General features: G+C 42.8%; 1 protein-coding gene across 1 annotated transcript in view; it reads right to left on the bottom strand.

The window, feature by feature from the left end:
* The window catches only part of kif6 (kinesin family member 6), a 231250-nt gene that overhangs the window by 35791 nt on the left and 173164 nt on the right, over positions 1-22295 (bottom strand). Inside the window, exons 14-15 of the mRNA XM_029641050.2 lie at positions 16892-16994; positions 15479-15534 (exon numbers count right to left, since the gene is read on the bottom strand). Of these exons, the coding sequence (XP_029496910.1) occupies positions 15479-15534; positions 16892-16994 (159 nt within the window). The remainder of the gene's footprint in view (positions 1-15478; positions 15535-16891; positions 16995-22295) is intronic.

The following is a 22295-nucleotide window of genomic DNA, read 5'->3' as shown; positions in this document are numbered from 1 at the left end:
TTCCTGTGGCCTGGAGGTTAAAGGTGAACAGCTGCACGAAAGACCACAGTGAGCTCTTGGTCCCAACACCATGCACACATAGGCCTACAAAGCTTTGAATATTCATCACAGATGCATAAGTCAATGGGGGCATTTGCGTCAGTGCATACATTTACATGTACATCTCCAAGATTTTCCAAGAGAAGCCTGGAAGCTATTTCTATTTCAAGACAATACATAACAATATTCATAACATGACAGTAAGTTACATTAACATCAAACATACTGTAGATCATTTCATGAAATCTGCTGAGAGGATAATTTATCCATATTAAAAGATTGTAAAATGTGGAGGAGAGACTACAGCAGCGGGGGCCACAACTGACATGATGAGTACCTGTATGGTCTGGCTCTAGAGCCACACTGATGTTGCATTCCTCTCCTGACATATCTTGTGATCTGTCCCCAAAAAACCTAGAGCCACTACCCCCTTGGCACAAGAAGTGGGAGAGGATGGGGGCAGATAGGATTTGTCCTACTGCAAAGTAGGACAGCACCACATAAATCCCTACACATCTGGCGAAGAGATCGGGGGACTCCGCTCGTTTTTTTTTCGACTGGCCTGCACCTTTTCTTCTCCTTCAGAAGACATACATCACCCACTCCTCTTCAAAATAGAGCTTTGTCCCCGTGCTTTTGGGGCCGGGGGGCTTGGAACATGTGTGTCTCTGGCAGGATTTGATTCCAGAAAAAAAACATTGCTGTGGCCAAGAACAACACCGGTAACCGGGGAATCTTGAGGCACCCCTGTCTCAGCTAGCTACATCTCTTCCTCACTCTTTTCTCCCCGTAACTGACCCTCATGCCACGTACACTCATGAGGCGAACCTTACCAAAGCCTCTTTCTACATTATGCTACGTTTTTTCTTTGTTCTGCATCCACAATGAGGCACAGGTAGTCTAAAATGTCCCGGCTCCTCATCCTCAACGGCAAGGAAAACAAACAGAGCTAAATATATTATGGCACACATTTCCGTTAGGGAGAAGCAAGTAACTACATTCCACTATAAACACTGCCCTTCATGTAGGAAAAATGCAATTCCAATATTATAATAACGTGAGAATATCTAATTCTGTTCCCCTTGTTTGGTCTTTTTTGTCTTGAGTAATTCTTATAATATATTTTTACACAATTGCAATAAAATGTGGGTCAAGGAACAGGATTCTTTTTTAATTCAATGCCTTAGTTGATGAAATACCAATACAAAGGCCAATATTCAATTCAGTGTGTTTGATTTGCACAGCAGGGTGTTTTGGATAGAATTGATTTAGAAACGTGCAGTGGCTTGGCAAAACCTGTTCATTTCTGACCATAAACCTGCCTGAAAAGTCATCCAGACTGAACCAGATTATCCAACTACCTGGAGGATTTTTGCAACACAGCTAGCAAAGAAACTTAGCTTCTACTGTCTATGTTTCAAACTTTAAAATTCCATAATGGCGTCATTGGACAAGATCACAATAATTTTTTGTGATTGACACCTCTGGTGTACAGCTGTGTCAACACCTCAGAAAAACCACTGTAAAACGCTGATGATATCCCCAAATTCCAGGGTGCTAAGTGTACACTGGCACTTCAGAGTGAGTGACGGGCGCATGCCACCAAACCCTAGCAGGTGACTTTCAGCACAGCCAAAGAGCGGGTTTGTGGTGAACTGCCTTCTGATCAGGGCACGCACGCACACAGAGAGAGAAACAAAAAAATATTCCATTGTACTCATACACACACAAACGCTACAAAGATCAAACTGTATAGGAGTGTACTGGAGATATGGCAAACTTGCTTCTTGTGCTATTGTGTGAGAACACATGCAAACTTAGCTTTTGTCATATTCAAGGTTCTTGTTCCACACTGCATGCATTAGTCTACACCAGCAGGACAATAAAAAAATACAAATAATAATTTAATTGTTTTTTTGTTTGTTTTTTGGAACTCAGTCGGGGTCTCAACTTACTGTTGAGAGTTAGAATAATAGAATACACAATGTGCAATTTAGACATTTGGTTGTGCATCAGCAGTCACTCAATTAGCCCATGTCAGTTACATTTTTAGATTGGTAAGTTAGTCTAGCGGCCAGCTATCTAAACTTGTAATAATGGGTATGGATGTGGGTACGCAGGCCCACAAACCACTGCGGCCGCTCATGATGAGTTCCTTTTTTTGTGGCCTTCATCCCCCATCAAAAATTCCAACATAATTTGAGAAGCAGTATACTTTAGTTCCTTTAAAAATAAATATTGTGATATTTTAGCATGTGGCCAATTCGATATACAGTGCATTCGAAAAGTATTCAGACCCCTTCACTTTTTCCACATTTTGATACGTTACTGCCTTATTATAACATTGATTCAATTGTTTTTTCCCCTTCATCACCCCATAATGACAAAGCAGGTTTTTAGAAATGTTTGCTAATTTATAAAAAATAAATAGCTCAAATATCAAATTTACATAAGTATTCAGACCCTTTACTCACTACTTTGTTGAAGCACCTTTGACAGCCTCTTGTCTTCTTGGGTATGACGCTACAAGCTTGGCACACCTGTATTCGGGGAGATTCTCCCATTCTTCTCTGAAGATCCTCTCAAACTCTCAGGTTGTATGGGGAGGTTGTATGGGGAGCGTCGCTGCACAGTTATTTTCAGGTCTCTCCAGTGACGTTCGATCGGGTTCAAGTCCGGGCTCTGGTTGGGCCTTCTTGGATCTTCATGTTCAATGGGTGACATGTCTGGTGAGTAAGCATGTGTGAAGAGCACACTTCTCCAGGTTGCCAATTGCCATCGAAGGTGTGCATTTTGCCCACTGAAATCGGTTACAAAGCCAAACTGCAGTCAGGTCAAGACCCTGGTGAGGACGACGAGCACGCAGATTAGCTTCCCTGAGGTACTTTCTGACCGTTTGTGCAGAAATTCTTCAGTTGTGCAAACCCAAAGTTAATCGGGTGGCTGGTCTCAGATGATACCCCAGGTGAAGAAGCTTGATGTGGAGGCTCTGGACTGGCATGGTGTCACGAATCCCGCCGAAGATGGTGCCTCTTCCTGTTCGGGCAGCGCTCGGCGCTCGTCGTCGCCGGCCTACTAGCTGCCATCGATTCCCTTTTTTGTTTCTGTTAGTTTGGTCTGATTGGTTACACCTGTTTTGAGTTTAGTTTTGTTTGTGGGCTATTTAAGGGCACTAGGTCCGCCAGCTTTTGTGCGGGCTTGTTTTCTGTTCAGGGTGTTGGATTATTTGTGGATTCTATTTTTCCGGACAGTTTAGTCCTGTTTGTTTGGACTGGGTATTTTATGCGCCCTTGTGTTTGGCATGTCCGTTTTCACTGTCTTTGGAATAAAGATCCACGTTCTGAACTACCTGCTCTCTGCGCCTGACTCCTCCATACACTACTCCTAGAAGCCGTTGCACATGGTTATCTGTGGTCTGTGGTTGTGAGGTCGGTTGGACATACTTCCAAGTTCTCAAAAATGACATTGGAGGCAGCTTATGTTAGAAAAATAAACATGTAATGTTCTGGTAACAGCTCTGGTGGACATTCCTGCAGTTAGCATCCCTCAAAACATCTATGGCATTGTGAGACATCTATGGCATTGTGTTGTGTGACAAAACTGCACATTTTATACTGGCCTATTATTGTCAACAGCATAAGGTGCAACTGTGTAATGATCATGCTGTTTAATCAGCTTCTTGGTATGTATTATCTTGGCAAAGGAGAAATGCTCACTAACATGGATGTAAACTCATTTGTGCTCAAAATTTGAGAGAAATACATTTTTTTGTGATTTGTCAAGGATCAGTTATTTCAGCTCATAAAACATGTTGCGTTTATATTTTTTCTCAGTATAAAACAAGTTATAACCATCTAGAGTATTTAAATTATCTCTATGATTGACACACACCAAAATCACTTTACCTATTATTCTGCCAACATAAAGATAATTAAAGTGCTCATTAAAACATCTAACAATATATTTAATTAGATGCATAGGTAAGTTTTTTTGATTTATACAATCAACATTTTACTGAAAGCAATAGGGATTATATTTCTCTAAATGAAATTTAAAGTTTTGAAAATCTGGTAAATAAAAATCATGTTTTGATTTGGTATGAAAATAGACTTTCAAAAATGTACCTGTAATATAAGGTTAATCAGAAGTATCACTACTCTGCATGGTTCTCCCTTTATTGCAACTTTTCAATGTGTTTCAGTTGTGAAGACATTTTGCTGTGGTAAGGAATTCAGCTGATAAACAACAATGACATTTTTTCACAGCCTTTATTGTTCATATTTTCCTAGGGTGCCAATAATTCAGGATGGTAGTGTTCGAAGAGGTTTGGCTGAAAATTTGGGAGAAATAGGAAACACATTTGCATTTTTTTTCCAATCCCCAATGTACACCACTTCTGTAGAACGACCCATATATAAAAGCTAACATTCTGTTAACTCATGCCCAAATAATTTGGTTGACTCGTCCTATACTCGTATTTGTGGCCAAAGCATAGATTTGAGAAAAAAACTATTCCAAAACCCCACCTCAAACTTGAAACAGACTTTTTCAAATATGTGTGATGCGACGCTGGCTCATTGGCTGAGCCAATCAGCTGTTAACTTGTCATTAATATTTTTTATGAAAGATATACGCCCACATCATTCCTGTTGTTGGGGTGCACCCACAACATTCAAACACAGAAAAGCTGCTTTTTACTACTTAATTACCATTTCTTGGAAGAAAAACTATTTAAATATTGTAATTCATTATTGGTCATATTTCATATGAATCTGGAAACACTCGACAGTTACTTTCGGACATAATGTGTGTGAACTCAATTTAACAATTAGATCACATCTATGCTCTAACTAAACTAAACTATGTTAAAGGGCGACTGCAGTTCCTGATTTGGTCTCGTTTTGAAGATTGCTCCTTCAGAAATGCTAGTAGCCATGACTGGGACCTGACTTGGGGGTGTGGTTTGATGTGGGGGTGTTATGTTTGCATATTGATGGTTTCCTTAGGAAACTGTGCAGTATTTCGATTTTTTAATGTATTATTTCTTACATTGTTAGCCCAGAAAACCTTAAGTGTCATTACATACAGCTGGGAAGAACTATTGGATATCAGAGAGATGTCACCTTACCAGGACTACCAGCACTACAACCAGGAATACAACTTTCCCAAAGTCCTTTGTCTGCACCACTAAGGGCATTTGAACTGATTCCAGAAACAGACCCACAACAACGCCGTCAGAGGAGAGGGTGCCGGAGCGTTCTTCTAGTGAGGCTTTGGATGCACGCACACCACTCACCACTTCTGAGTATATTACTTGCTAATGTCCAGTCCCTAGTTAACAAAGTCAATGAAATTAGGGCAAGAGTAGCTTTCCAAAGAGATATCCGGAATTGTAACATACGCTCTTTCACGGAGACCAGGCTAGCTGGGGACATGCTGTTGGAGTCCGTACAGCCAATGGGATTTTCAGTGCATCGCGCTGACAGGAACAAACATCTCTCTGGTAAGAAGAAGGGCGGGGTGAATGTTTCATGATTTAGCCACTCATGGTGTAATTGTAACAACATACAATAACTCAAGTCCTTTTGTTCACCTGGCCTAGAATTCCTCACAATCAAATGCCAACCATATAATCTCTCAAGAGAACTCTCCCATTGCTTTAGGACTTGTTCAGGTGGATTAAGCATGTCCTAGTTTAGGCCACCTAGCAGGACAAATTCAGACTTAGTGTAAGGGGCCAGGAGAGAGTTTAGGGCAGGTAGGGTTCAAGCCGGTGCTGATGGAGGACGATAGCAACTGTCAACAAAGAGCTATTTGAAATGCTTAAAACCACCAAATCAAATTGGTTGGGGACAGACTTGGGGGAGCCAACCGAGCACTGAAGGTGGTAAAGATCTGAAATAAAGTAATCAAATAAAACAAATATTGTATTAAAATAAAGTAATGTGAATAAATGATGTTAAATAAGTGATGGGCAGTCACTAACACCATGGGACTTTTATTAATTGTTTTATTCTGTGTAGTTACAGTATTCAACCCACATAATGCAAAGTGCATTTGTCTTCTTTTTTATTACAGTGATTATCTTTTAATAATCTAACCAAAACAAACTCAAAAAGCACTAATTGCTCAGCGTTAGTCAATAAGTATTCAAGCCCTTTGTTATGGCAAGCCTAAATACAATTAGGAGTAATAATTTGCTTCACAAGTCACATAATAAGTTGCACAGATTTTTGAGATGACTACCTCATCTCTATACCCCACACATACAATTATCTGTAAGGTCCCTCAATCAAGCATCAAATTTAAAAAACAGATTCAACAACAAAGACCAGGGAGGATTTCCAATGCCTTCTAAAGAAGGGTACCCATTGGTAGATACTGTAGGTAAAAATAAACATAAAGCAGACATTGAATATCCCTTTGAGCATGGTGAAGTTATTATTTACACTTTGGATGGTGCATCAATACACCCAGGCACTACAAAGATACAGGTGTCCTTCTTCAGTTACCGGAGAGGAAGGAATCTGCTCAGGGGTTTCACCATGAGGCCAAAGGTGATTCTAACATGTATTGTCTCAGGGGGTAGAATACTTATCTAATCAATATTCCTTTTTTGGTGGTATTTCTTACACTTTGACATTAATCCCACTTTGAAACACAACAACGTCAAGGGGTGTGAATACTTTCTGAAGGCACTGTAAATGTGAGGCAATCACACTGCATTAATACTGGAGAAGAGGATGCTGTTGGTGCTGAAACTCGGCATCCCTTTAATTTCCGGTCATCACTCCTAAATCTGGCTGTGTGGTGTAAAGCCCAATTCGCTCCTGGGTGAAGTTTCCCTAGGTACAGATCTAAGATCAGCTTCCCCTCATCCTGAACCCTTAGTGGGGAAAATGCAAATCTGACCCAAGATCAGTGTTCAGGTGCAACTTCATCCTACACAGCCATAGCTACCGGGCCACAATGGTATGTCTACGTGGAATAGTTTAGAATCTGAATAATATGAAAGCCAATGGTCCAACATTCTAGAACAGGGTTGTGTGTACACGTTTTAGACCACATAGTAAGTTTTATGTTTTATACTGTGACAAAAGTAAGTCATAAAAACACACAGTAGCTCGTGGCTGTTTGAACAGGTTTGAGGTAATCCATTTCCAAGGGATTACGGAAAGAGAAGTGCTCTAAAACTTGGGGTGGATTTCTTGGCACCAGATGCCGGACTTGGTGTCTGGCATCTGGTGCAGCTAAGGACCATTTGAAAAAGAGGGTTGTTAGTACTTTTCCAGCTACATAGAGGAAAATGGATATTAAATGGATATTAAAAAGCGGGGACCGTGCCAGGGAGCTTTATGGCACCCGAAGCCTACCTGTCAGGGACATAACCCAGAGAAGGCAGGGGCGTGCTTAACTGAGCTCTCATAAAACAGCCTTCAGGGGAGCCACCCTTTCTCGCCAGTCCTGGAAAAGTTCTGGAATGTGCTGAGCGACACTTGGACACTTCAGAGAAACAGGGCCCCCATAGCAGAATGTTCTGTTTTTTTTTCTGTTCACTATTAGGAATCATAGGCTGCATCCCAAATGGCACCCTATTCACTGCTTTTAACCGGGACCCATAGTGCTCTGGTCAAAAGTAGTGGACTGTATAGGGAATAGGGTGCCACGTGGATAGTGTCTTGGGGTTTCCAGGAAAGTTCATGTAAAGGTAAATTAACAGTGTTACATGAGCCTGCATCAGGGACATGTTTACTATTAGGATAATGGTAGTGGTGACAATGAAACACTGACTGTAAACCGATTTCCGGCATGCAATTTATAGTATGCATTCTGAACCATCAACCCCTGGATATGCTATAGAGGCAGCATAGTCCACACACTCACTTCCTCTCAGAAACATGCATGGCAGCAATCACACACACTTGCACAGATGCACGCACGCACACACACACACACACCACACACTTCAGAAGGTCTTTCTACCAACAAAGCGGTACTATTAGCATGCGAGTGAGGATGCACTTGGCAATCATAAATAGTGCTATGTAAAAGTGCTCCCAAATGGAAGAGCATGAAATCAGAGCAAACACACAACATAAGCAAAAGTACATGGACACCTGCTCGTCAAACATCTAACTCCAAAATTATGGTTATTAATATGGAGTTGGTCCCCCCTTTGCTGTTGTAACAGCCTCCATTCTTCTGGGAAGGCTTTCAAATAGATGAACATTGCTGCGGGGACTTGCTTCCATTCAGCCACAAGAGCATTAGTGAGGTCGGACACTAATGTTGGGTGATTAGGCCTGGCTCGCAGTCGGCATTCCAATTCATCCCAAAGGTGTTTGATGGGGTTGAGGTCAGGGCTTTGTGCAGGCCAGTGAAGTTATTCCACACCGATCTCGACCAACAATTTCTGTATGGATCTTGCTTTGTGAACAGCTGAAACAAGAAAGGGGTTGTTGCCACAAAATTGGAAGCACAGAATGGTCTAGAACAGGTATTCCCAAACTGGGGTACGCGTACAATGCTGTCAGGGATAAAACCACATAAAAATGTGATTCAAATTTTTTTTCTATTTTTCTATATATATTTCTATATATATATATATATATATATATATATATATATATATATTTTGTGTGCAAATGAACTCAAACTTATGGACAATGTCAAATGTGATATAGTGAAGCACCTGAGTGAGTTACTTTCCCGAAATGGTTGACACAAACAACTGGATTCGTTATGCCTTTCATGCCCTGCCTCCAGTCTACTTACCGATATCTGAACAAGAGAGCATCGAAATTGCAACAAGCAGTTCTGTGAAAATTGAATTTAATCAGAAGCCATTGCCAGATTTCTGGATTGGGCTGTGCTCAGAGTATCCTGCCTTGGAAAATCACGCTGTTAAGACACTGATGCCCTTTGCAACCATGTACCTATGTGAGAGAGGATTCTCATCCCTCATTAGCATGAAAACGAAATAAAATAAAAACTCTCCATATGCTGCTTTGATTGTGCCTGGCTACAATGTTTTCAGGAGAGACAGGATTGGGGAGGAAGAGGAGGAGGTGTGATGATCTACATTAAAGAACATATCCAATGTAAACAAATTGAGTGGTCATGTGATAATGAACTAGAATGTATTGGCCTGAACGTTACACTGTCTCCCCAAATGTCTTTTACCCTTATTGGAATGTATAGGCCACCTTCCACCAAAGTGTGTTTTTTGATCAGTTTAATGACATGCTTAGGGAATGTGATTTTGGGAAAGAGGTCATCTTAAATGGGAGATTTTAATATTAATTATGAAGATAGGTATTGTAGGAAAACCCTCAAACGGATCACTAATACATTTGACCTTACACAGCTAGTTAAAGGGCCAACCAGCCTGACTTGTTGCTCTAAAACACAGATTGATTTTGTGTTCAGTAATAAACCAGAGAGAGTGACTAAATCATTCAATATGTCATGTATTGTCATATTATGTCTTGTTCCTGTTCTTTCTCTTCACTCCGTCTCCCCCTGCTGGTCGTATTAGGTTACCTTCTCTTCCTTTCCTTCCCCCAGCTGTTCCTCATGTTCTCTAACTACCTCGTTCACCCTTTTCCCACCTGTTCCCCTTTTCCCTCTGATTAGGTCTCTATTTCTCTCTCTGTTCCTGCTTCTGTCTTTGTCAGATTCTCGTTTTGAGTTTCTCATGCCAGAACCAAACTATCGTCACGTTTGCTTCACCCTTGTCTCGTCCTGTCGGAATCTGCCTGTTCATCTGATGCTACGTGTGATCAGGTACCTCTGTCATCTACAACCCGCGCCTACCCAGTGAGACCAGCAGTCTGTCGCCGCTAACCCTGCTATTCTCCTCTGCTGCTAAGAAGGGGACTTTTCTGTAGTATCAGAAGGACTTTATGATTTATTTGTCGCCCTCTCTGCGGGTTGTCTATTTTGCTATTCAATACATCTGAAGAGGATCTATGTCTTCCCTGTGTTTTGACATTAAAGGACTCTGTTTCTGTTAAACCGCTTTTGGGTCCTCACTCACCTGCATAACACAATATGGTTACTGGGCTATCTGATCATAATCTGACACTTATAGCCAGAAAGCTGTCTAAGAACAGGTTTAACCTCTCTACTGTTAGAAAGGCAGATCAACTAAGAATACCTAAGAGTGAATTCAAATATTTTGAAAACACAATTAAGGAAATTAACTGGAATGATCTCTTGTCCTATACAGACGTGGAAGCTGATAGTCAGGTTTTTCTATCCACAATCCAGACTACAATGAATGGTTTCCTAAAGAAAATCAAACCCAAACCTGGACAAAAGAGCACTCTTCCTTGGCTAGATGGAGAAATCTGGAAATTGATGAAAGAATGAGATTATGCTCTAAAAACAGCCCTAAAATCCAAATTAGAGCATGACAGACGTAGGTTTACCATGTTGAGAAATAAGGTGAGGAAAGAAAAACAGACGGGTCAAGGCAAATTTTTTATTAACATAATTGGTGAAGCAAAGGGACATTCTAAATTGATTTGGGAGAATTTAAAAAAGTTAACGGGGAAAGACCATAGTAACACTGCAAAAAGACTAGAAATCATGGTGAATAACAATCTAACACAAGGGAGGTTTCTGAGTCAAAGGTGAACAAGGTGATTAGCTCACCAAAGAATTCTAAAGCCAAATATGTGTTTGGGCTGGACTCTACCTTTCTTAAAAACTACAAAGAGTCACTCATTGGCCCCATTACAAAGGTCACCAACACATCTATTGGTCTGGGGGTGGTTCCAAGGGTATGGAAGTCGGCCATAATAAAGGCCATCTTTAAATCGGGCGACCCTGCTGACGTGAGTAACTACAGGCCCATTAGTATACTACCTGTGGTGTCGAAGGTTGTTGAAAAGTGTGTAGCAGAACAACTGATTGCCCACCTCATCAACAGCCCCTTCACATTACACTCCATGCAGTTTGGCTTCAGAGCGAAACATTCCACAGAAACAGCCAATTGCTTTCTTCTGGAAAATGTGAAGTCCAAGATGGACAAAAGGGGGCGTTGTTGGAGCTCTGTTTCCGGACCTAGTGAAGGCTTTTGATACTGTTAACCATGAGATTCTCATCACAAAATTGTCCAAGTTCAACTTTTCCCCCGATGCCTTGAGATGATTAAAATCATGCCTTGAAGGCAGAACTCAGTGTGTCAGAGTGAGCAATGAGCTGTCGCCCACTCTTAGCTATGATGTGGGCATGCCCCAAGGGTCTATACTGGGGCCCCTCCTGTTCAGCCTGTACATTAATGATCTGCCTTCTGTCTGTACTGGGTCTGAAGTTCAAATGTATGCAGATGATACAGTGATATATGTGCATGCAAAGAGCAAACACCAAGCTGCACAAGAACTCACTACTGTATTGGCCCAGGTTACAACGTGGCTCAGTGACTCGTGTTTGCATCTCAATGTGAAAAAAAACGTTTGCATGTTCTTCACAAAGAGGGCAACAGATGCTACTGAGACAGATGTCTATGTGTCAGGGGATAAGCTCCAGGTGGTATCTGATTTTAAGTACCTTGGCATCATACTTGATTCCAATCTCTCTTTAAAAAGCATGTGAAAAAGGTCATTCAAATAACCAAATTCAACCTAGCTAATTTCCGATTTATACGAAATTGTTTGACTACAGAGGTAGCAAAACTGTACTTCAAATCTATGATACTCCCCCACTTAACATACTGCTTGACTAGTTGGGCCCAAGCTTGCTGTACAACATTAAAACCTATTCAGTCTGTCTATAAACAGGCTCTCAAGGTGCTTGATATGAAGCCCAATAGCCATCATCACTGCTACATCCTCAGAAAGCATGAGCTCCTAAGTTGGGAAAATCTTGTGCAATACACCGACGCATGTCTTGTATTCAAGATCCTAAATGGCCTGGCTCCCCCTCCACTCAGTATTTTTGTTAAAAAGAAAACACAAACATATGGCAGCAGATCCACAACGTCTGCCATGAGAGGTGACTGTGTAGTTCCCTTAAGTAAAAACACCTTTAGTAAATCCGCTTTCTCTGTGAGAGCTTCCCATGTCTGGAATACACTGCCATCAGACACACATAACTGCACCACATATCACACTTTCACAAAATGCATGAAGACGTGGCTAAAGGTCATCCAGATTTGTGAACATAATCCCTAGCTGTGTATTGCCTCTTTCCATGTTGTCTGTAGCTTGTGAGGTATGGAAACACTTTGTTGCTTTTAAAGATTTTGTCTTGTTGCTTTTTGTTCTATGTTGCTCTGTCTGTATGCTATGTATTTATTTGTTAGGAATTTTATGAATAATGACTAAACAATATCTACATTTTAAATAGAACTATAACAAATGAAACTTATACTCTGTTTTATTATATCTGATTAATAATATGAATTAATAAGGAAGGGATTGTGGAGCATGAGACAGGGGGTAATAAAATAAAATAAATACCATTCCAGCCAGGTTGGAGAAGACTGGAATTGTGGGTTTTTAAATAAGCAAAAACGGTCGTTAACCTATGGTTGAACCGACTCAACTTAGCTCTGGGATGTTTAGATAGGCAGAGAGTGTTTTCCTGGGTTTTCCACTATCTGAAACTGTCTTCTAAATGGTGATGGATGAAGGTGAAGATTCCAGAAGTTAATAGATAAGTGTGTGTTTGGAGTGAGCGAGCTAGTGGGTTGGAATGAACTTTCCAACTTGTTGGAATCCTGGTTGATAGGAGAAAGGATGTTTTATAACCTATGACGTCATATTTTGTATTTTGAACTGTTGTTCGTGGTTACATGGCAGTGCGCTCCGAGAATAAATACTATTATCTAATTTTGATAAGACTGGTCTGTGTCTATTTTATGCAAATAGGAATCTTACAAATTCTTATAAAATAGACTGAGTGATTTAATTAATGTACAATCAATAGGAATTATGAAATTCCAGTGACAGTATTGCTTGTCCTATGTTGCTCTGCGTGTGCTCACTGCTCAATGAATGTCTATATTGTAATTGTTTTTAATAACCTGCCCAGGGACTGCAGTTGAAAATTAGCCGGCTGGCTAAAACCGGCACTTTTACTGAAACGATGATTAATGTGCACTGTCCCTGTAAAAATAAAATAAAATAAACTCAAATACAGGTACAGACTGTGTGTGGAAAAAGACTGAGACTCTGTCCTATACAACCCAACATTGCAGAGTTATGTGCATCCTTTCAAGCACACCCTTCTCATTAACCTGTAGTGAGTTATTCACAACATTCGATGAAAAAATACAGTTTTATATGTAAGATGGCTAAATAAAGAGCAAAATAATTGATTTATAGTATATTATTATTTGTGCCCTGGTCCTATAAGAGCTCTTTGTCACTTCCCACGAGCCGGGTTGTGACAAAAACTCACACTCATTCTTATGTTTAATAAATGTATCGTATAGTGTGTGTGTGGCAGGCTTACAATGATGGCAAAAGACAACATTTGAGAGTGCACTGACCCTGGTGCTAGAGGGGGTACACAGCTGGAGGTTGAATGTTTTAAGGGGTACAGGACTATGAAAAGTTTGGGAACCACGGGTCTAGAATGTCATTGTATGGTGTTGCGTTAAGATTTCCCTTCACTGGAACTAACGGGCCTAGCCCGAACTATGAAAAACAGCCCCAGAACATTACTCCTCCTCTACCAAACTTTACAGTTGGCACTATATGCATTGAGGTAGGTAGCGTTCCCCTGGCATCCGCCAAACCCAGATTCGTCCGTCGGACTGCCAGATGGTGAAGCGTGATCAATCCAGAGAATGCGTTTTGACTGCTCCAGAGTTTAATGGAGGCCAGCTTTATACCACTCCAGCCGATGCTTGGCATTGCACATGGTGATCTTAGTCTTTTGTGCGGCTGCTCGGCCATGGAAACCCATTTAACTTCTTATGGTATAGGGGACGCTTGCAGTGCGGCACATTCAAATAATGATATAAAATCAAACATTCATTAAATCACACATGTAAGATACTCAATTAAAGCTACACTCGTTGTGAATCCAGCCAACATGTCAGATTTCAAAAAGCTTTTCGGTGAAAGCATTAAGAAGCTATTATCTGAGGATAGCACAATGTCAATAAAGAGGGTAGCATATTTCAAACCTGCAGGCGCTACACAAAACGCTGAAATAAAATATAAAACATGCATTACCTTTGACGAGCTTCTTTTGTTGGCACTCCAATATGTCCCATAAACATCACAATTGGTCCTTTTTTCCCCGATTAATTCCGTCCATTTATCCAGAAAAAAACTGCTTACCAAAACACAATGTCACTACAAAACATTTCAAAAGTTGCCTATAAACTTTGCCAAAATATTTCAAACTACTTTTGTAATACAACTTTAGGTATTTTTAAACGTTAATAATGGATCAAATTGTAGACGGGGCAATCTGTATTCAATACAGCAAGTAAACAAACCATGCTCCTTTTTTCGTCTTGCGCAACTCTCAACAGTGTAACCTTGTTCCAGGATGTGCTTCTTCTTCGTTGCACAAATGATTAACCTCAACCAAATTCCAAAGACTGGTGACATCCAGTGGAAGTCGTAGGAACTGTAAAATGGTTCCTATCAAATATCCCTTGGCAAAGACAAAGGTCAGAGGCAAAAAATAAAATAAAATCTGAACAGTTAGTCCTCAGGGTTTTGCCTGCTACATAAGTTCTGTTATAGTCACAGACATGATTCAAACAGTTTTAGAAACTTCAGAGTGTTTTCTACCCACACCTACTAATAATATGCATATCATATATTCCTGGCATGTGTAGCAGGAAGTTGAAATTGGGCACGCTATTTATTCAAAAGTGAAAATGCTGCCCCCTATACCTTAACAGGTTATTAATGAAGCTCCCGATGAACAGTTATTGTGTTGACGTTGCTTCCAGTGGCAGTTTGGAACTCAGTAGTGAGTGTTGCAATGGAGGACAGACAATTTTTACACGCTTCAGCACTCTATATTCCCATTTTTTGAGCTTCTGTTGCCTACCACTTCGTGGCCAAGCTGTTGTTGCTCCTAGACGTTTCCACTTCACAGTAACAGCACTTACAGTTGACCGGAGCTGCTGTAGCAGGGCAGAAATTTGACAAACTGACTTGTTGAAAAGGTGGCATCCTATGACGGTGTCACATTGAAAGTCACTGAGCTCTTCAGTAGGGCCATTTTACTGCCAATGTTTGTCTATGGCGATTGCATGGCAGTGTGCTCGATTTTAAATACCTGTCAGCAACGGGTGTGGCTGAAATAGCCGAATCCTATAATTTGAAGGGGTGTCCATACTTTGTATATATAGTGTACGTATACATCGAATTTGTATGCGGTGAGTCATGACTTACAAGAATAATATTTTAATGAGTGGCTATAAGGTTGTGCTAGCATATGGTGCTCGTATGTGACTTACTGACTCCGTTTCTGGCTTCGTTCACCTCCTCCCCATATGCTTTAGCCTCAGCAAACCTACACAGAAACAAAGATATCAGTAGGCAAAAATTTCCTGCAAAACCCTGTTTCTCTTTCTGTACCTGAGCCATGTCAGGATAAAGGGATAGTTCATGAGAAGTCCTCATAAGGATAGTAAAACAAAGTGGGGACATTTCGCCGGTCCCTATAAGGAAAAAGTCTAGTTTAGGTTTAGGGTTACTATTAGGGTTAGGGTTTAGGAGTTGGGGTCTCCGGTTAAGGTTAGGTTTGGGATTAAGGTTAGGGTTAGGTTAAGAGTTAGGTTTAGTGTTAGGGGTTAGGATTTTTTTTTATTTTGAATGGTAATCAATTGTTTGGTCCCCACAAGGACAGTAAAACAAACGTGTGTGTCTGTGAGTTTGACTATATGTGAGAGAATGTGCTTGTGAAGGGATTGACACAGAAAGCCATTACCATCACATTTAACAGGGCTCCGCTCCCCTTCAATTCATGTCTGTACCAAAAATGGGGGATCGGCGAGGAGAGAAAATGAAAAACTAAAAGATATGCCGTTGGGGGTATGGGCCTACTATTCTGTGTCCTTGTCTATCAACAAGATGAGTGAACTCATGTACACTCCTCCTGTATTTAGACAGTGAAGCAAAACATTTACATTTGTCTCTATGCATAAATTTGGATTTGAGAGCAAATGTTTAATTTGGTCAATTTCATATGGTCACAAGCTTGATGTAGTCATTGCTTGCAAGAACTATGGGACCAAATACTACACTAATGACTACTTTGATACACTATAAGTCAATTTGTCCAAACACTTTGTCCAACTTTTCAAATGGGGGGCTAGATACATAAAGTGCTTTCATTTCTAAATCGTAAAACAGATTTGTATGAAAATACCCTGAAATTAAAGGTGACATTCTGTACTATTGACTAATTTGATACATCTCAAACATAAAATGCTGAAGTATAGAGCCAAAATAAAAATGTTAGCTTCACTGTCAAAATACATATGGAGGGGAGTATATCCTGACCCAGTGACCCCAAACAGAGTGGACAGACAGCAAAACATCTCCAAAAGCATATGGCTCTGTTTTGTAGAGACCTAAACTGTCCTTGAGCACGCTACCCAGCAACATTCTGCAAATTAGTTTGGTTACTGTTATCCTGGTACACTCAAAATATTTCACACGTTTCACAGAGGTACAACTCAGTTCACAAGAGGACAAATAAAGTTACTATCAATTTCTATGCACATAGGATAAGTTCAAAGTCTGTTCAAGTGCTATCGATCTATTTTCAGGGTTTATCAACCGTAGCAAACTTTCAGATTAAAAACTAGGAACAACTGGTAAACTGAAATTGACGTTCCCAACAAGGCCTCCCCTTGCCCTCTGACCTCTGTTTGAGCAGGGCCTTGTTGTCCTCGATGGTCAGCCGGTCTTCATGGTCTCTCCTGAAGATCTCAAAAGCCTCCTGTTTTCCCATCGACAGCTTGGACGCTGAAGAAGAATGGAGGGAGAAAGAATCATGAATGCCCATATTTTTTATACAGTATACCCACATGGCAGTCATAGTCACTAACCAGGTTTCCATCCAACCTTTTTATGCGAGTAAAGTATATTTCTGATTTAAAAAATTCACGACAGGCTTGGTGGCAACAGAACATTGGTCGGTAAATGAAATGTCGACAAAACTAAATTCAATGATGCTTGAAATGTCAGTGGAAATACAAATATTGATATAATAACAATCATATCGAAGTAAAGTTCAGGTCACGCATGCAGTTTTTTAGGCTACAGACTAAATAAATGATGACACATTTCACAGGGTGGTGAAATGAGCTTGATGTTCTTTTTCGAAAAATATAGTCACATGGTCTATAGTCTATGGTCTCTACTCCTCCCGTTACGGGGTCTGAGATGCCAAAGCCTCCCACCATTAGCTCTGACAAATTGAAAACCCTAGTCATTGGCGACTCCATTACCCGCAGTATTAGACTTAAAAATAATCATCCAGCAATCATACACTGTTTACCAGGGTGCAGGGCTACCGACATTAACCTGTTGCTTCTACTCGGGACGCTTGCGTCCCAACTAGAGCTCTGGAAATGCAAATGCGCTACGCTAAATGCTAATAGTATTAGTTAAAACTCAAAAGTTCATTAAAATACACATGCAGGGTATCGAATTAAAGCTACACTCGTTGTGAATCCAGGCAACAAGTCAGATTTTTAAAATGCTTTTCGGCGAAAGCATGAGAAGCTATTATCTGATAGCATGCAACACCCCAAAAGACCCACAGGGGACGTAAACAAAATAATTAGCATTTCGGCGTTACACAAACCGCACAATAAAATAGAAAACATTCATTACCTTTCACCATCTTCTTTGTTGGCACTCCTAGATGTCCCATAAACACTATTTGGGTCTTTATTTCGATTAAATCGGTCCATATAAAGCCTAGATATCGTTATATGTAGACTGTGTGATAAACGAAAAAAACATCGTTTCAAAACGTAACGTAATTTTTTAAAATTCAAAAAGTCGACGATAAACTTTCACAAAACACTTCGAAATACGTTTGTAATGCAACTTTAGGTATTAGTAAACATTAATAAGCGATAAAATTCATCAGGAGGCGATGTAAAGATCATTAGCTGTCCGTCTGGAAAAATGTCCGGCTAGAAACTCAATGAAAATATCCGGTCCTAGACCGGATTAGATACGGTGTCCTGCATGTGTTTGACCAAGAAAAAAATCGAAGGGAAATGACAAGACTCTAGACACCGTGTGGAAGCTGTAGGTACTGCAACCTCAGTCAATTAATTGTGGTTCACCTTTATCAATGGGATCAAGTAGCGCATGGATATATTTTCCCATTTTCAGTGATCAGTTTTTCCTGTGCTTTTCGATGTAAATGCCGTTCTGTTAAAGCCACAGCAGTGATTTAACCAGTTTTTTAAACGTCTGAGTGTTTTCTATCCACACAGACTAAGCAAATGCATATACTATATTCCTGGCATGAGTAGCAGGGCGCTGAAATGTTGCGCGATTTTTAACAGAATGTTCAAAAAAGTAGAGGGTCGACTGAAGAGGTTAAGGCTAATCTGAAGATGGTGCTGGCTAAAGCTAAAACTGGAGAGTATAGGGATATTGTTATCCACGTCGGCACCAACGATGTTACTGTGAAATCGTCAGAGGTCATAGCTTCAGCGTGTAAATCAGCTAGAAAGATGTGTCGGCATCGAGTAATTTTCTCTGGCCCCCTCCCAGTTAGGGGGAGTGATGAGCTCTACATTTACATTTACATTTAAGTCATTTAGCAGACGCTCTTATCCAGAGCGACTTACAAATGGGTGCTTTCACCTTATGACATCCAGTGGAACAGCCACTTTACAATAGTGCATCTAGGTCTTTTAAGGGGGAGGGGGAGAAGGATTACTTTATCCTATCCTAGGTATTCCTTAAAGAGGTGGGGTTTCAGGTGTCTCCGGAAGGTGGTGATTGACTCCGCTGTCCTGGCGTCGTGAGGGAGTTTGTTCCACCATTGGGGGGCCAGAGCAGCGAACAGTTTTGACTGGGCTGAGCGGGAACTGTACTTCCTCAGTGGTAGGGAGGCGAGCAGGCCAGAGGTGGATGAACGCAGTGCCCTTGTTTGGGTGTAGGGCCTGATCAGAGCCTGGAGGTACTGAGGTGCCGTTCCCCTCACAGCTCCGTAGGCAAGCACCATGGTCTTGTAGCGGATGCGAGCTTCAACTGGAAGCCAGTGGAGAGAGCGGAGGAGCGGGGTGACGTGAGAGAACTTGGGAAGGTTGAACACCAGACGGGCTGCGGCGTTCTGGATGAGTTGTAGGGTTTAATGGCACAGGCAGGGAGCCCAGCCAACAGCGAGTTGCAGTAATCCAGACGGGAGATGACAAGTGCCTGGATTAGGACCTGCGCCGCTTCCTGTGTGAGGCAGGGTCGTACTCTGCGGATGTTGTAGAGTATGAACCTACAGGAACGGGCCACCGCCTTGATGTTATTTGAGAACGACAGGGTGTTGTCCAGGATCACGCCAAGGTTCTTAGCGCTCTGGGACGAGGACACAATGGAGTTGTCAACCGTGATGGCGAGATCATGGAACGGGCAGTCCTTCCCGGGAGGAAGAGCAGCTCCGTCTTGCCGAGGTTCAGCTTGAGGTGATGATCCGTCATCCACACTGATATGTCTGCCAGACATGCAGAGATGCGATTCGCCACCTGGTCGTCAGAAGGGGGAAAGGAGAAGTTTAATTGTGTGTCGTCTGCATAGCAATGATAGGAGAGACCATGTGAGGTTATGACAGAGCCAAGTGACTTGGTGTATAGCGAGAATAGGAGAGGGCCTAGAACAGAGCCCTGGGGGACACCAGTGGTGAGAGCACGTGGTGACGAGACGGATTCTCGCCACGCCACCTGGTAGGAGCGACCTGTCAGGTAGGACGCAATCCAAGCGTGGGCCGCGCCGGAGATGCCCAACTCTGAGAGGGTGGAGAGGAGGATCTGATGGTTCACAGTATCGAAGGCAGCCGATAGGTCTAGAAGGATGAGAGCAGAGGAGAGAGCGTTAGCTTTAGCAGTGCGGAGCGCCTCCGTGATACAGAGAAGAGCAGTCTCAGTTGAATGACTAGTCTTGAAACCTGACTGATTTGGATCAAGAAGGTCATTCTGAGAGAGATAGCGGGAGAGCTGGCCAAGGACGGCACGTTCAAGAGTTTTGGAGAGAAAAGAAAGAAGGGATACTGGTCTGTAGTTGTTGACATCGGAGGGATCGAGTGTAGGTTTTTTCAGAAGGGGTGCAACTCTCGCTCTCTTGAAGACGGGAGGGACGTAGCCAGCGGTCAGGGATGAGTTGATGAGCGAGGTGAGGTAAGGGAGAAGGTCACCGGAGATGGTCTGGAGAAGAGAGGAGGGGATAGGGTCAAGCGGGCAGGTTGTTGGGCGGCCGGCCGTCACAAGACGCGAGATGTCATCTGGAGAGAGAGGGAGAAAGAGGTCAGAGCACAGGGTAGGGCAGTGTGAGCAGAACCAGCGGTGTCGTTTGACTTAGCAAACGAGGATCGGATGTCGCAGATGCGACCTTGGTAGAAAGTTTTCAAAATGGTTGACGAAGTCATCTGCAGAGAGGGAGGAGGGGGGGGAGGGGGAGGAGGATTCAAGAGGGAGGAGAAGGTGGCAAAGAGCCATCTCATCTTATCTACAAACATAGACAGGGCTCTAACTCCACTAGCTCCACAATGAGATAGGGTACAGGCCAAGCAGCAGGCGGTTAGCCAGCCTGCCAGCTTAGTGGAGTCTACCACTAGCACAGTCAGTGTAGTCAGCTCAGCTATCCCCATTGAGACCGTGTTGTGCCTCGACTTAGTTTGGTCAAAACTAGTCATGGCAGTGTTCGCCTTAGCAGTCTCAATGGAATAAAGACCTCCTCCATTCCTGCCATTATTGAAAGAGATTGTGATACCTCACATCTAAAAATAGAGCTACTTAATGTTAGATCTCTCACTTCCAAGGCAGTTATAGTCAATGAACTAATCACTGATCAAAATCTTGATGTGATTGGCCTGACTGAAACATGGCTTAAGCCTGATGAATTTACTATGTTTAAATGAGGCCTCACCTCCTGGTTACATTAGTGACCATATCCCCCGCGTATCCCGCAAATGCGGAGGTGTTGAAAACATTTAGGTTTTCGTCTTTTGAGCTTCTAGTCATGAAATCTATCCAGCCTACTCAATAAATTTGTATAGCTACTGTTTACAGGCCTCCTGGGTCATATACAGCGTTCATCACTTTTCCCCTTGCAGACTGGCGGCACAGGCAGCGCTGGGCAGACGGGTGGCTCAGATGGCGCTGGGCAGACGGGTGGCTCAGATGGCGCTGGGCAGATGGGTAGCTCAGATGGCGCTGGGCAGACGGGAAGCTCCGTCAACGCTGGAGAGGAAGGCTCTGGCAGCGCTGGACTGAGTAGCTCTAGCGCCTCTGGAATGAGGGACGGGAGCTCTGGTAGCGCCGAACAGGAGGGAGACTCCGGCTGCGCTGGAGAGGAGGGAGCCCCTGTAAGGATGAGCCGGAGAGACAGCCTGGTGCGGGGGGCTGCCACCGGAGGGCTGGTGCGTGGAGGTGGTGACGGATAGACTGGACTGTGCAGGCGCACTGGAGCTCTGGAGCACCGAGCCTGCCCAACCTTACCTGGTTGAATGCACCTGGTCACCCTGCCAGTGCGGCGAGGTGGAATAGCCCGCACTGGGCTATGCAGGGCGAACCGGGGACACCGTGCGCAAGGCTGGTGCCATGTAAGCCGGCCCAAGGAGACGCACTGGAGACCAGATGCGTAGAGCCGGCTTCATGGCACTTGGCTCGATGCCCACTCTAGCCCGGCCGATACGCGGAGCTGGAATGTACCGCACCGGGCTATGCACCCGCACTGGGGACACCGTGCTCTCCACCGCATAACACGGTGCCTGCCCGGTCTCTCTCGCCCCCCGGTAAGCACAGGAAGTTGGCGCACGTCTCCTACCTGGCTTCGCCACACTTCCTGTGTGCCTCCCCCAATAAATTTTTGGGGCTGCCTCTCGGGCTTCCTTGCCAGCCGTGTTCCCTCATATCGCCGGCTCCTCTCTCCGGCTGCCTCTGCTATCCAAGCTGCCTCCACCTGTTCCCATGGAAGGCGATCCCGTCCAGCCAGGATCTCCTCCCAGGTGTAGCAACCCTTGCCGTCCAATACGTCGTCCCATGTCCATTCCTCTTTGCGCCTCTGTTGCTGTTGTTGCTGCCTCTGTTT

Source organism: Oncorhynchus nerka, linkage group LG28 (assembly GCF_034236695.1).
Source record: "Oncorhynchus nerka isolate Pitt River linkage group LG28, Oner_Uvic_2.0, whole genome shotgun sequence".
Taxonomy (NCBI): Eukaryota; Metazoa; Chordata; class Actinopteri; order Salmoniformes; family Salmonidae; genus Oncorhynchus; species Oncorhynchus nerka.
Note: the sequence above shows the minus strand (reverse complement) of the source record. Positions and strands in the feature narration are given on the sequence as shown.